The sequence below is a fragment of the Echeneis naucrates genome, chromosome 2 (genome assembly GCF_900963305.1).
Source record: "Echeneis naucrates chromosome 2, fEcheNa1.1, whole genome shotgun sequence".
Taxonomy (NCBI): domain Eukaryota; kingdom Metazoa; phylum Chordata; class Actinopteri; order Carangiformes; family Echeneidae; genus Echeneis; species Echeneis naucrates.
In genome coordinates, this window is record NC_042512.1 from 19,345,303 (window position 1) to 19,358,150 (window position 12,848).

General features: G+C 40.6%; 1 protein-coding gene across 8 annotated transcripts in view; it reads left to right on the forward strand.

Moving 5' to 3' along the window:
* Positions 1–12,848, forward strand: part of dmd (dystrophin) — a 140,019-nt gene that overhangs the window by 40,552 nt on the left and 86,619 nt on the right. For all 8 annotated transcript variants that reach the window (XM_029524226.1, XM_029524185.1, XM_029524216.1 and 5 more), the window contains exon 2: positions 9,550–9,611. In XM_029524226.1, the coding sequence (XP_029380086.1) occupies positions 9,550–9,611 (62 nt within the window). The remainder of the gene's footprint in view (positions 1–9,549; positions 9,612–12,848) is intronic.

The window sequence follows — 12,848 nt, forward strand, 5'->3', positions numbered from 1 at the left end:
CAAGCCAATTAGGGAGCAGAGAAGTCAAAATCGGGAAGTAAATTGGTCTTTTGGCTAATCTCTCCAAGGGAATGGCAAGCAAGAAAGGAGAAAGAGGAGCGGAAGAAAGAGCGGGACAATTCAAAGAAAAGGTGGGAGGAGAGATGAACAAGGGAAACTGTGGGAGGAGAGCGATTAGAGAGAGCTAAAGGAGGGAAGGATGAGGGGAGCTGTCGTACGGAGAGAGTCAGTGCAGATGTGGCTTCATATGGGCGCGCTGGTGCGTATTTGTTCTTGTACTGTGCAAATGTTTGCATCAAGTGTGCGTGCACAACCCTGTGTACCTACCATATGTTGGGTGGTGTAACCGGCAGCTGTACCTTAACGTCATCTGTTCCTGCCCACCCCACTCTACACCCCCGACAGCTAACACACAAATACAGGCAAACGCAGATGCTTCAAGTGGAAGGGAGAGAGGAGCAAAATCAATCACCACAGGAACACACCAGATTATAAGTGGAAATACACACCCGCTGTGTACAAACACACAAATACACATCAGCACAATATACTTCCAGGAGCCTTTCCTCTTCCCCTAAGGCACTTCAGGCCTGATTAGTGCTCACAATGAGCCAGTAAACCACACAGAATTTAACTCTGCTCCGACTGATCCGATGTAGTTATCAAGGGTGCTTCGTGTTTATCGGCCTCTTTCTCCATCATCAACTTTAATTAGGCTTCCAGTACTCGAGCACACTCATGTTGCCTTTTTTAATGCACGCAGCTTTCATAAACACAAGGTATTATTGTCAAAGTGGACTTACACAAGTGTACACCTAATACTTATATATATGTATAGTTTTACAGTGGTGATGGTGACAGATTCACCTGAGGTGTGAGTCAGACCTTTGATTTCTGACAGAGGTTGAGAGAATCGGTTTGCCAGCTCCAGTTTTCACATTTCAGAGGTTTGCCATCGTGGCACAGTCAACCTTTCAATTGTCAAATTAAATTAACAGTCCAAAATATCTAACTTTATTGCTTTCAGCGCTAAGGACTGTTTCTAGCAACATCAGTGTAAACTCTGTTTTTGGTCTGCTTTAGATAACACTCTAACTAGCAGTAATTAAAATGGAACCGCATAAACCATATCTGGATAAAACCAAAAGACAGATTTCCACCAAAGCTGCATTTGGAACTAGACCTGGTCTGTCTGGCAGGATTACATGATTCTTCTTTTCCATTTCTGTTCTGTTACTCTTAGAACCCTTCTGGTGTATTACACCACAGTAACATGGAAGAAAAACAATTAGCTGTTTTATTATAAACGGATCATTTTTAATGCCATGTGGGCTGAAATTTAATGGGGTAGAACAACTTTTACGCTACAAGTATAATATGAATACAAACACAGTAATGATGGTAATCACCACAGAGCAGTCAACGACAGTAATTATAAGAGTTTTTCTTGTGTGCACAGTTTTTAAAAGTATGAAGCAATGCTGCAAAAGGTGTTAGGAGTGGCAATATTTGAACACTTCATGTAGCGTTTATTCTCCAATTCACTAAATTATTGCCAAAATCATGAAAATATGTTTTTAACTTAGTGAAATTCATTTACCTAACACTGGACATTTGCAATTTTATAGTTTTCCTGTGGTGCTCTGGTGGATATTAGATTTCTTTTTAGCCTCATTGTCATCTTCATCACCTTCACAGACACCACTTCACCTCCATCTTCAGGGCATCTCCTGATCAACCCTTACCTGTGTTAGGTCAACTGACCATGAACTGACTTGGAAACAATACACAGCTGCTCAGGAAACATGTTGCCAAGTGTCTGATTCCTTTTAAACTCATGCAATTAGCACTCTGTGTATGAAAAAGGCTCTATCTCAGACACAGCTCCTTCAATATTGATGCAATCCTACTCTAATTACAGCTGAAACTTGGCACTTTAATTTTCCTTTATTATTTTATTTCTTATCAAATTGAAAGTGAAGTACAAAGTGTGTTGAACGAAAACTGTCGAAACACTAAACATATACTGCAGATTGAAGCGAGATATTCCCCATGTCACCATGCCTGGATGTTATTTAGGAGCTGGGGAAATAAATTGGGTCTCAAGTGTCCACAAATATCAAATCACACTTGTCACTTCCTCCAATTTTCTAAACACAATTTGAAGACTTAGAGATTACATTACAATTTTTCCCATATATCCCGACAAGGGCAGGAGGCATTTATACCAGAGAGGTTTACACTGTTTGACAGACTGTCAATGTTTATTCTGCATTTCTATATGACTTTTTATCAGCTGCAAATTGTTAAAAATGCAACTTTTAAAAGAGAAATTCACTCTGAAATTCACTCTGAAATTATCATCATCATTCATCATCAACCTTAATTCATTTTCTAGTCTCTAGTTTAAAGTCTTCAGCAATATCATGATAATTTTTAAACGAAGATCCCGTTTAGAATTTGTTTTACTTCAAATGCTAATAATATAATTTTCTAACTCGAACACAGAATTTTTAGAATGAAATTGGCAATTTTGAAAGTCTGGGCTCTTAACTTAAAATAAAGACCAGGGAAGTTATCCCTATTCTGTCAAAATGAAATACAAATCCAGCCAGCACCTTAAAGCTCAGGAGAGTCAGTAACTGTGGAGATTCTGGAGCTGCTTGGACTTTACTCTCTTTATGCAGATGGTCTAGTTTAATATTTTAAACACACAGACCTGAGTGTGACACTGATGTTGGTGTATTTCCTAAAATCTTAGACTATTCCTCTTATACTGAGCTCCTTCATAGTCCTATTTCTTTCTTCTGCACCTCCTCTTGGCTTCTGGGTTTTGTGACATTCAAAGAAAAAACAGTTTCTTTCTGTGTCTCTGAGCACTCGATCCAGGTGATGCAACATTTGTGTGTTTTTGGGTGGATATTTACATCAATATTTTATCATGTATTTAATGCAACAGTGCGAGAGTTTGATATAAGAAATTCCATTTGCAGCAGGAAACCATCTCTCTGCTGCATTTTGAAGGGGTTGGGTCCATTAAACATTTCTGCTCAGGCAGAAGATAAAACAAAAGTTGAAGAAGAAGTAGAGGTCAATAGAAAGTTATTCCTCGCCACTGGAGATGGTCACAATTAGGTCATCGGTATCCATTAGGTGTTTTTCCATGTATAAACAGGTCTGTGCAGAGCTGTGCACAGGAGATTGTGGGTTTTCAGACCATACACAGGCTCCTATGTGTAACTTAATGAAAGGTAAATGCACACAGGCAATTATTTTTGCTTGCTGTATTCTAGATCATTGGTGTCAGTTTTTGGATTTCGGCAATTTTCTGATATAATATCTTCTTATTTCGTTCTGATACGGGCCTGAAATCTGATGCTGGACCAGTAATCCCCACAAGTCAACACAGATCAGAACCTTTTTCCAATTACAAGGATGAGAAAATACAGAGAGGCACTTATGGATGATGAAAATGAGTCAAGAGGAGCGAAATGTGAGGAAGTTGGCAGATTGAGAGGGTCGTAGTGAAACAAAGCTTGGAGGCAGAGCTGAGAAGTTCACTTTCCATATCTTGAATTTGTATTGAAAGCTGACACGAAGGAAGCAGCTTGACCTGAGGGCCCTTGACAGGCATTTGCAGCCTGGTGGCACTGGCTTCAGTCTGACAAGGGAATGAGCTGTTTTTTTTATTTATTTTTTTATTTATTTTTGTGTGTGTGTAAATGTCTGAAAAGGTGACTTTTATTCATCAGCAACTACACAGTTTTGCCTTTCAAACAAATGTGTGTGTGTTCTACTTTCAGAAAAAGGCACAGCGTGGAAAAGCCCTCCAAGATGTTCAGTCTGTCTAGTAAAACAGCAGGAGGAAAGATTACTTTTCTTTATAGAAGTTGCAATTACAAGGCATTCTGCTTTCATGAAGGCAAAAATTGGTGACAAAGAGATGGAAGGAGGAGAAGGGACGCAGGGGGAACAACAAAACATCTTATTCTCTGTAATCTGTCAATAGGAATTACCATTTTTGTGGCGTGCCTGTGTGTTTTTGTTTTTGTCTATCTGTCTCCTGCACCTTTTCAATCTGGTGTGTCTCTTTACATGAGTTAGTGAGACTTTTTCTGCCTCATTGCATCTCCCTGCATCCACGAGTTGTTGTATTTGTGCGTAATCTGCGTTCGTAGTGAGGTTAATCCTTACCTGGCAAAGGTGCACACTGGGTTAATCTGGAACAGGTGGGAGCCGCATCATGTGACAGAAAAAGGCTTAAATGGTTCAAAGCCTGGACTTCTCTCACATTTAACTGATGACGTTCACATGTGTAATAACAGGTGCAGGTTTTTCCACATACATGAGTGTTTTATATAATGTACAGAAATAGATGCGGCATTTAGCCCTCTTAAAGCCACATCAAGGTTCAGAATCAGCTCTAACTCAATAAAATATATATAAAACTGTCCACTGTAAAAGGGGAGAGTAGAAAAGAATAAATAGAAAAATTGGACTTTGGATTTTTTCCCAGTGAGACAAAAAAATCTGTCAGGTGTGACTCATCATCTTTAGATGTGAGAGGGCAGCGGATTTTAATCTTTTCTCATCATTTGATGTAAATCTATGAGACTGACTTCCACCTAATAATAAGTTTCTGTATCTTCAAGATTTCCCCTATAGACCCTTCAGGTCCATGAGTGATGCAGAGGACCGGGGCTCTAGTTTTTTTACACACACTGGAGGAACAGTGACTTGAACTGCACTGACTGACAGCTGGTGGACATTTTCTGATGGAGGGTAAATTCAAAAGTGTTTCCCTCTGAACACTTGCTGTTCATCTGTCCTCTTCCTCCTTTCATTTTGTTTTCTTTTTTGCAGCATAAACAGACAGACGTACATTCAAAAATTCAGGTCACTAGATGTGGCGTTAACAGAAACTGATGCTGTCGTTGGTTTGACTGTTTATTTGTGTGTACATGGTGTTAATTGACATTGAAGCTGACATATGTTTGTAATCCAGGCTTCTCACTTTCCAACATTTTCCCTCCGGCTCTTGTTTGTTTCGCTTTCTTTTTGTCGTCATTCTCTCTCCCGCTCTCACTCTCTCTACATCTTCAGACCTCTTCTCTATGTCCTTGTACCTTCCCCCCATGTCGCTCCATCACGTCTCATCCCGATCTGATTGGATTTGGTCACAGATTCCCTCCGCTGCTTCTGGCCGTGACCGTCACTAGGCAGTCGGTGCCAAACATGGCGGATGCATCAGTCCACACCAGCAAACGGAGACAGATGACTTGTTTGCCCTCGAGGGCTTCTTTACTTAAACATTAGCTGGGCTCCATTAGGGCAGTGACAGGGCCTGTTGAACCAGGCCTCCGTGATGGATCAGGCTGTTACTATGAATTTATCATCTATCAAACACTGTCAGTGTATTAGAAACACACTGTAGGATGAAAAGTGCAGGCTCTGAATAATCTCCAGATAAAAATGACATTAAGTGTTGGACTCAGTTAAGTATCATTTCTTTTGAGGACAGGGCAGCAACTTCTACACTGACACTGTTGAGAACATTTAACAGCAGTGTGTTTAAATGTAAAATACCACTTCATATAACAAAGATTTGAAGTTGAGAGATGATAAATCATTTGGTCTTGTTGCCCCTCGTGTGGTGTTAAATTCATTTGCAGTGTAGAAGGGGGATTACATTAACTGTGGGAGAAAATATGTCTGCAGATTTATAGCTCGGTTTTCATTCCAGCACAACTTCCACTTAATCAATGAAACCATAAAATAATGGCTTCACTAATTTTTTTTTACTATAAATACAAAAGCAATTACATTTGTGACTGTTAAACTGCCAACCTTGCAACTGTATTCAAATGAGCTTGTGCTCGAAGTTCAAAGGTCGACATCAAGCTGGACTTTTGAACAGCTTTTCTTGGTAATGCTGTATTTTAACATATATTTAGAGTTGTCAGCATGTTGACCAGCTCAGTTCAGGTCAAGGACTCTAAGTGTGTTTCTGCAGAACAGAAAATTGCAATCCCACACTTTGATATTTTCTTTTCTTCTTTACACACCACACTTTGTGAATATTAGTATGGACTGTGAATGTGTCTCATCTCTGGGGGTCTAATTTCTTCAATCCCTTCTGGAGTTTGACGTGGAAGGTTAAAATGTGTAGCTGCAGAACTTACACTACCAACAGTGTGTACAGTTGCTCTCCTGTTCGGCTGTCACTGTTATTAAATGGAAATATTGGGCTTTGGGTTAGGGAGTTGTTTTGCTGTGCCCTTGCTTTTTCAGTGCTAATTCTTATCTGGCTACTTGCTTTCCTAATAATACATGATTATTTTAGGGCTTCTGGATCTTGTCTTTTCCCCCTCTGAACTCATTATTTGGCGGTTTGCAATTTCAATGAGACCAGGTCTTAACTTATTTCACTGGTCCACTTCACAATGAGCCTCTGCTAAATCCCCGAAATGAAAATGGAACATATTGATTGAGGCTGAAAGTGTATTTATGAATTTATATTCGCTTCCTGGGGAGAGTGCTCTTTTTGTGTTTTTACACTTTGAAAGAAAGAGCCATTAAGGAAGACAAGAATGACTCCCGCGCCGCTGAAGTGTTAAAACTTTAATCTTTTTATTTATTTTGAAGTTTTTTTTCTCTGGTAGCACATGGCAGGCAAGATTACGTGTTTCTCCTCAGAGGTAATGGTCAGCAATATTGTGTAATGAAACAGTAAAGTTGTGTTTTCTTATACAAGACAAACGACACCAATGGGGAAAGTGATACTATATTAATTTAGTGTTTACTCTATTTTATCTCTAACACCATTTAAGCAAAATCAACTAGCTATTTTTTTTTAGCATTATTTATTATTTACGACAAAATGACAACAAATTGTATTTAAAAGCTGTTTCCAGTTTGTCAAAGTGACTGCTGCCACAGATATTTGTCGAGCAGTGACTCTGGTGGGGAAACAGACAGATCCTCCACCTTTTCTGTCCTTCAGGTTTTCGACCTTCTCTTCCACTAAACCATTTGTAGCTTGCCAATTTTCTGTCCTATGTTTTTGTTTGTCCCTCCAGGTTCGCTTTTTTTGGTCTTTTTTTGTCTTCACTACTTGATTCCGTTTCTGCTGCCTCTCAAACTGAGATTAAGGAGTTAATTTTGGAGTCCTGCGCTAATGAGATGCGTGTTGATGTGTGCATTTGTCATGAGTGTATCTGTGTGTGTCCATGCATAATCTTCTGGGTGTGTGTGTGAGGCTGATGCAGGTTTCAGAAGGAAAACTAGGATGCTGTGCTTCGATCTTGATTTTTTATTCTTAACCAGCATCAGGATGAGCTGGGGATTTCAGATGTAGGTCTAGGTCCATCTTGATGTCCCCTTCCAGTTGGAAATGTCCAGGAAGCCTCAGCTGGCTCCTTTCAAAGTAAATGTAAAATTGAGGAGGACATATAGGTTCTTTAAAAATGAGGGGATGTTTTGCAGCGACCAGATTTACTGCTGATACCTACCTGATTGAGCTGTATCACAAGAGGTGGGGGTGGGAGGGTGAACAAAAACTGCCCTGCACACAGAGATGATAGAAACACACACAAGGAGCAGATTAAAATATATTCACACGTGGATGCAGAAGAATGCTGCACTCTCCCAGGCATTAATGTCAAAAGGAGCAAATCAAGACAGAGCATCATGGGAAGACAACAGGATGGATTTCCTGCTTTAGATTAAATTGTTTGTTACATTATTCAGTTTCATTCATGCTTAGACTGTGTGTGTGTACCTGTGACTGCATACTTTGTGTTTGTGTGTGTTCCTGTGTGTGTCCAGTGACTGACTCACTAATAGTGCGCTGCTCAACGTGGGACCTTTTAATTAAAGGAGAAGTTTCATTATCAGCTCCATTAGTCAATGCCTGCCCAGTGTCAACACTCATATGCACACATGCATACACACACACTGACAGAGTACTGTTAGCTCGACTGGTATAATATTTAACCTGATGGTCTTTCTCAGGTTGGGTGTAATTTATTATCCGTAGTAATGGGAAGTGACCCCATTTCCAGTCAGATGAGAGAGGCGGGGGAAAGGTGTTATAATAAGTCACTGTGTCATCATTTCCATTATAACGCATGGCACAGGCCACACCACTTTGTTCTGCTAGGAGATTAAAATGAAACCTGCTCAGCGTGCCACCTACCTGATGGTCAGTGAGGGAGGAAGGACCGGATCCCTCACAGCCTGAAGTAAAACCAGCAAGAGGTTGATGGAAATGTCTACGGACATTTCTGGGTTTATAATTAAGAGGAGGTGTAAAAGTCAATATGTTAAAATTTCACCGGTAATTACAGAATGCAAGGAGCGACTGAATGACGCAATAGAATTGTTGTTTTATATGTAGAGACAGAAAATTAATTGGAAGAATGAACGATTATTGAGTGTAGCATTTAATTAATGATTGGATGAATTGCATTACAATTTGCAGCAGGTGCTCCACATCACTCCTGTTCGACTGGTGTAAACTTTAACGTCTCTTCTTGCGGCACCATCAGTGTGTTCTGATATTCTCATCAGGCTGGATCGAACTTTGTTTCCTCAGATAACAAACTGAGACTTCTGGTCCAACATCTGTCTGGGCCCTCTGCCCAGATGTGGAAGTACTCAGGTTGAGTCCAATTACTGACAACTGGAGGTTTTTTGTGTAAAGATGTGAAAATTTTGTTTTTAATCAAGTAAATTTCACAACTTTACAGTGAACTAGTTGGTTAAGAGCAACATGTTCACCTATATCATCCTTCCCTTCAGTTCTTGGTAAAGTCCTGCAGGTCACTACGTTGAAATTTGTCTCTTGTGTACGAGACGTGTAGAAGACTGTAGAAATTAGATCTTACTATGGGGGCCCTGGTTCTTGTTGTAAGAGTTACTGATTTCCTTGATTAATAATCAGCATCACTACCATCCCTGAAATCAATCGCATCAGTTGACCTCCAGTCTTACTGGATTATTGTGGTAAATAATTTACTGTGTTTTTCATGCCTTTCTAATCTCACTGATTGATAGATTAGAATTAAAACATGCTTAGGATTCAGATACAGATGCAGGTCACTGTATCCTTTTCATCTGCTACATCTGCTCTAAACAAAGTCCTGATGCATTTTCATCCTGTTTGTTGACAGGCTGCCAAACGGCTCGACAATGACTGCGATCCGAGTAATGGTTCTCAAATTATTGCATGAGAACAACAAATGAAAATTGGTGCCGACTCACGCCGGTTGGTCACGTGACGCAACAGCTGAGTGGTGACTGATATGATGAGGATGCAATTAGCTCTGGGCAAGATTAGTGGAGTAGTGGAGCCTCTTCATGCCAAGCACCACTTAAATTCCTGTGTGTGTGTGAGTGTGAGAGAGAGAAGGGGGAGGGAGGGGGAGAGTATGTATTCAGGTATACACAATTTAGTTAGTCTGTTTCCTTTTTGAAATGACTCCCGCTCCCCACACACACAAACACACTTTACTCTCTCCTGACTCTCTCTGTTTTTTCCTCCGGTAGATGAAAGAGAAGACGTTCAGAAGAAGACTTTCACAAAATGGGTAAACTCACAGTTGGCTAAGGTAAGACAGCTTCCTGTTTCCTGCTTCTTTTCCCCCTCACTACATCTGACTGGACTCACACACTGCTGTCACACTCTTGTATTGTGTATATTTTGTGTGAATAAGTGATACAGTAGAAGTGATTCTGGCTTCAGTGTTTGATTTTAAGTTTGGTCAGACTCCATTGGTTGTCAGTGGATAAGCTGCTGGAGAGGAACATTAACCAAATAACCTCTTAATGAAAAGTTGTTGTGTGTGTTTTCCTGCTCACATTGTCTCTTCTTCTGGAGTTTTGTCCAGATGTTAAGAGGAGGAGGAGAAGCACTCAACTCATCCTTCTCTCCACTCTCCATCCACTTAACTTTCTTCAAACCCTCTTCCATCCTTGCTTTTTTTGTCCACTTCTCTATTTTGAGAAGAAAATTGCATCTCCAGGGCTGTTTTCTGATCTTTGCTCAGATTCACGGACAATTTTTGAGGCATTTCCTTTTACAGCTGAGATTCAGACACACAGAGGTTATTCCCGCCACGTCCCCTCTCTCTGGAGAGTCGGAACAGTAAAGCTGGGATAAAGGAAAGCCAGGGGGCAGCACGGATGAGATCCTGTGCTGGTTTTTTGTAATGACACATAGATTGTTTTTTGTTTTTCTTTTTTAAACACATTCTGTCATCATGCAGATTGATTGGTGTCTGACACACTTTTGTGTCGCTCCCTCACAAAGTCCAAATCTATTGGTTTCAATTTAACTCTAATTGCAGAAGTGTTTATGTGCAATTGTGTGTGTTTGTTTGTGTTGTGTGTATCTCATAAATGCCAATACATAATTTCTATTCCTGTTGTCAAAGTTGATTATAAGGGTGCTAGAGGTGTGCTGTTGCTATGGTGATATCAAGACCTAGGTGAGTGCGTGTGCATATGTGTGCAGGTCATTTATATGTTTGTGTGTGTGTGTATAAAGCTTTTGAAACAGACTCTGATCTCAGCCAGACGATTAAAGCCAGGGAATGGATGGGGACTGCTCCTCTCTCCTTGTCTCCTCGTCTCCTCACCCCCTCTTCCCTTCCTTTCCTTTGCCTCCTCTCCCTTCTTTGCTTGATTCCTTACCTTCCTCTCCTCTTCCTCCTCCTCACTCTCTGGTTTTCTATCCCCCCCCCATCCTGACAGCAGCCTGATCCCCTCTAACCATTACTGAGAGAGGGAAGAAGGAGGCAGACAATTTGGAGGTGGGAGGGGCGAGGCGATAGAAGAGATAGATAAAAAGAGGGAGAGCGAGAGATCCCCTCATCCATCCAAACTAACCAAAGCATAATGAGAACCGCATCCCAGATAGATGAGTCTGTCACACACACACATGCACGCACACATACACAGGCCTTGGGAGGGTAAAAGTGAGTGAGACAGCAGATGGGAGAAATGGAGATTATAGAAAGGGAGAAAATGAAAAGAAAGAGGCAAGGAGAGTGGAAGATGAGGAGGGAGATGAGTGAGAGGAAAACAAAAGTTCAGGTGGGGACGAAGGAGTTATGATAGAAAGTGGGGGCTTCGGTCAGGACAGGTGTGAGATATATGGCAGCAGGAAGCTGGAGAAACGTCTGGCAGCGAGGCAGCGTTGTGTCTGATTTTACTGTGATTTGCTACTCAACAAACCATAAAAAGGGGCTCTTCAGGAATATACGAGAATCTGCCACCAGGGGAAAAAGTGCAGCCTTTTCTTCTTGTTTACCAACCACAGCAGGAGCAGATCAGGAGAATCTGCTTCCAAATATCATATTGTCTTAAAAGGTTTGCTGATCTGTGATGACATGAGCTTTTTATTTTCCTTTAAACTAGAGAAACAGCCCATGATAGTTATCTGGATCAGTTTCTCTTTGACTGGAGCATCACTGCTTCACTTCTTAGAGAGTGACGCCTGCAGTCATGTTGCTACAGCGGACATTCATTCAGGCTTTTGGAAGTCACATATGTAGTTTTGATTATTGACAGTTTACATGTCTGTGCATTAAATATGAAGAGTCTTGTTGTCTTAGCTTAAGGAGTGGAAACAGAGAGAAACTGTTAACCTGGCTCTTTACTGTGATCCAAACATTCAGGGTAACTTTATAATTTATCACTGATCTGTTTCGAAGGGCTCTGACAGCAGGAGAGAGGAGAACAGATTTTAAAGTGTGACGGGGGTAACGTGATTGGCTGGTTGAGATTGTTCCACAAATTCAGGAAAATAAGGACGATGAGAATGAGGGGGAAAACAGTGTAGATCATCTGCTGGTGGAAAATCTGGCAAAAGGAACCTCCTCATCAGATAAAATCAGACATTACCTGATCTGTGTTTGGTCCAGAACTCATATGAAAACGTCTGACTCTGCTGCATACAGTATTAAACGTGCATGGAAAAGAATTAGCAGGGAAACCGCTGTGTGTCTGTATTACTAATTCATGCACACTAGTAGCGGATAGAGAGCGACTGAAATGCTCAGAGATATGAATTAAACAGATGCATTTCATAGCTTCCAGCCTGTGAAACTGCTGATAGCGCTCTGGATTGCAGATCACCTCTGGAGCTCATCCCACCTGACAGCTTGTCAGGAGAAACTTTAAAGCTCTGTCTCTTTTTGTTTTTTTCATTTGAATGGTTTAAAGGCTGATGTATCCTTGAAAGTTAGATAAAGGTGCCTGTTTGTTTATGTCTACATAAATAAATGTTTGAGGACATTTGAGAATTCAAGAAGCCTAAAATCTGAGATTACAAGTAAATGAAGTACACATTTTTAAATGAAGTAAAAAGATAGCTTTCAGTCTAGGTGACTTAAAATAACCAATTTGTAACATCTGCATCTTTAAATTGAGACTTAAAACAGAAAAAGTGCATTTATAGCTTCTGGTAGCAACAGTGCTGACACATGAGCATCACTGTGATGAAAGTCTCATATTTCTCATGCTTTGAGAGTTTGAACTAGAGTAATGTCAGAACACAAATCAACATGCATTTTGATGCGGAAAAGTAAAAAGTTATGAACTTCAATTTATGAGAATCGACCATTTGGTCCATTGAAGACGCCCATAAAGTGTCTGTTTAATGAATTTTTACTATTAATTTGCTTTTAGAACAGATTAAAGACAGGGGTAGTTTCCATGTGGCACGAGCAGCCGTTTGTGACTCATGCTGGTGTTGAGTGTGGGTGCTGATTGTCAGGACACCACAAAAAGCAGCTATACTTACTTGACCTAAGCTGTAATCTGCAGATAGTCGAGTGCAGTGT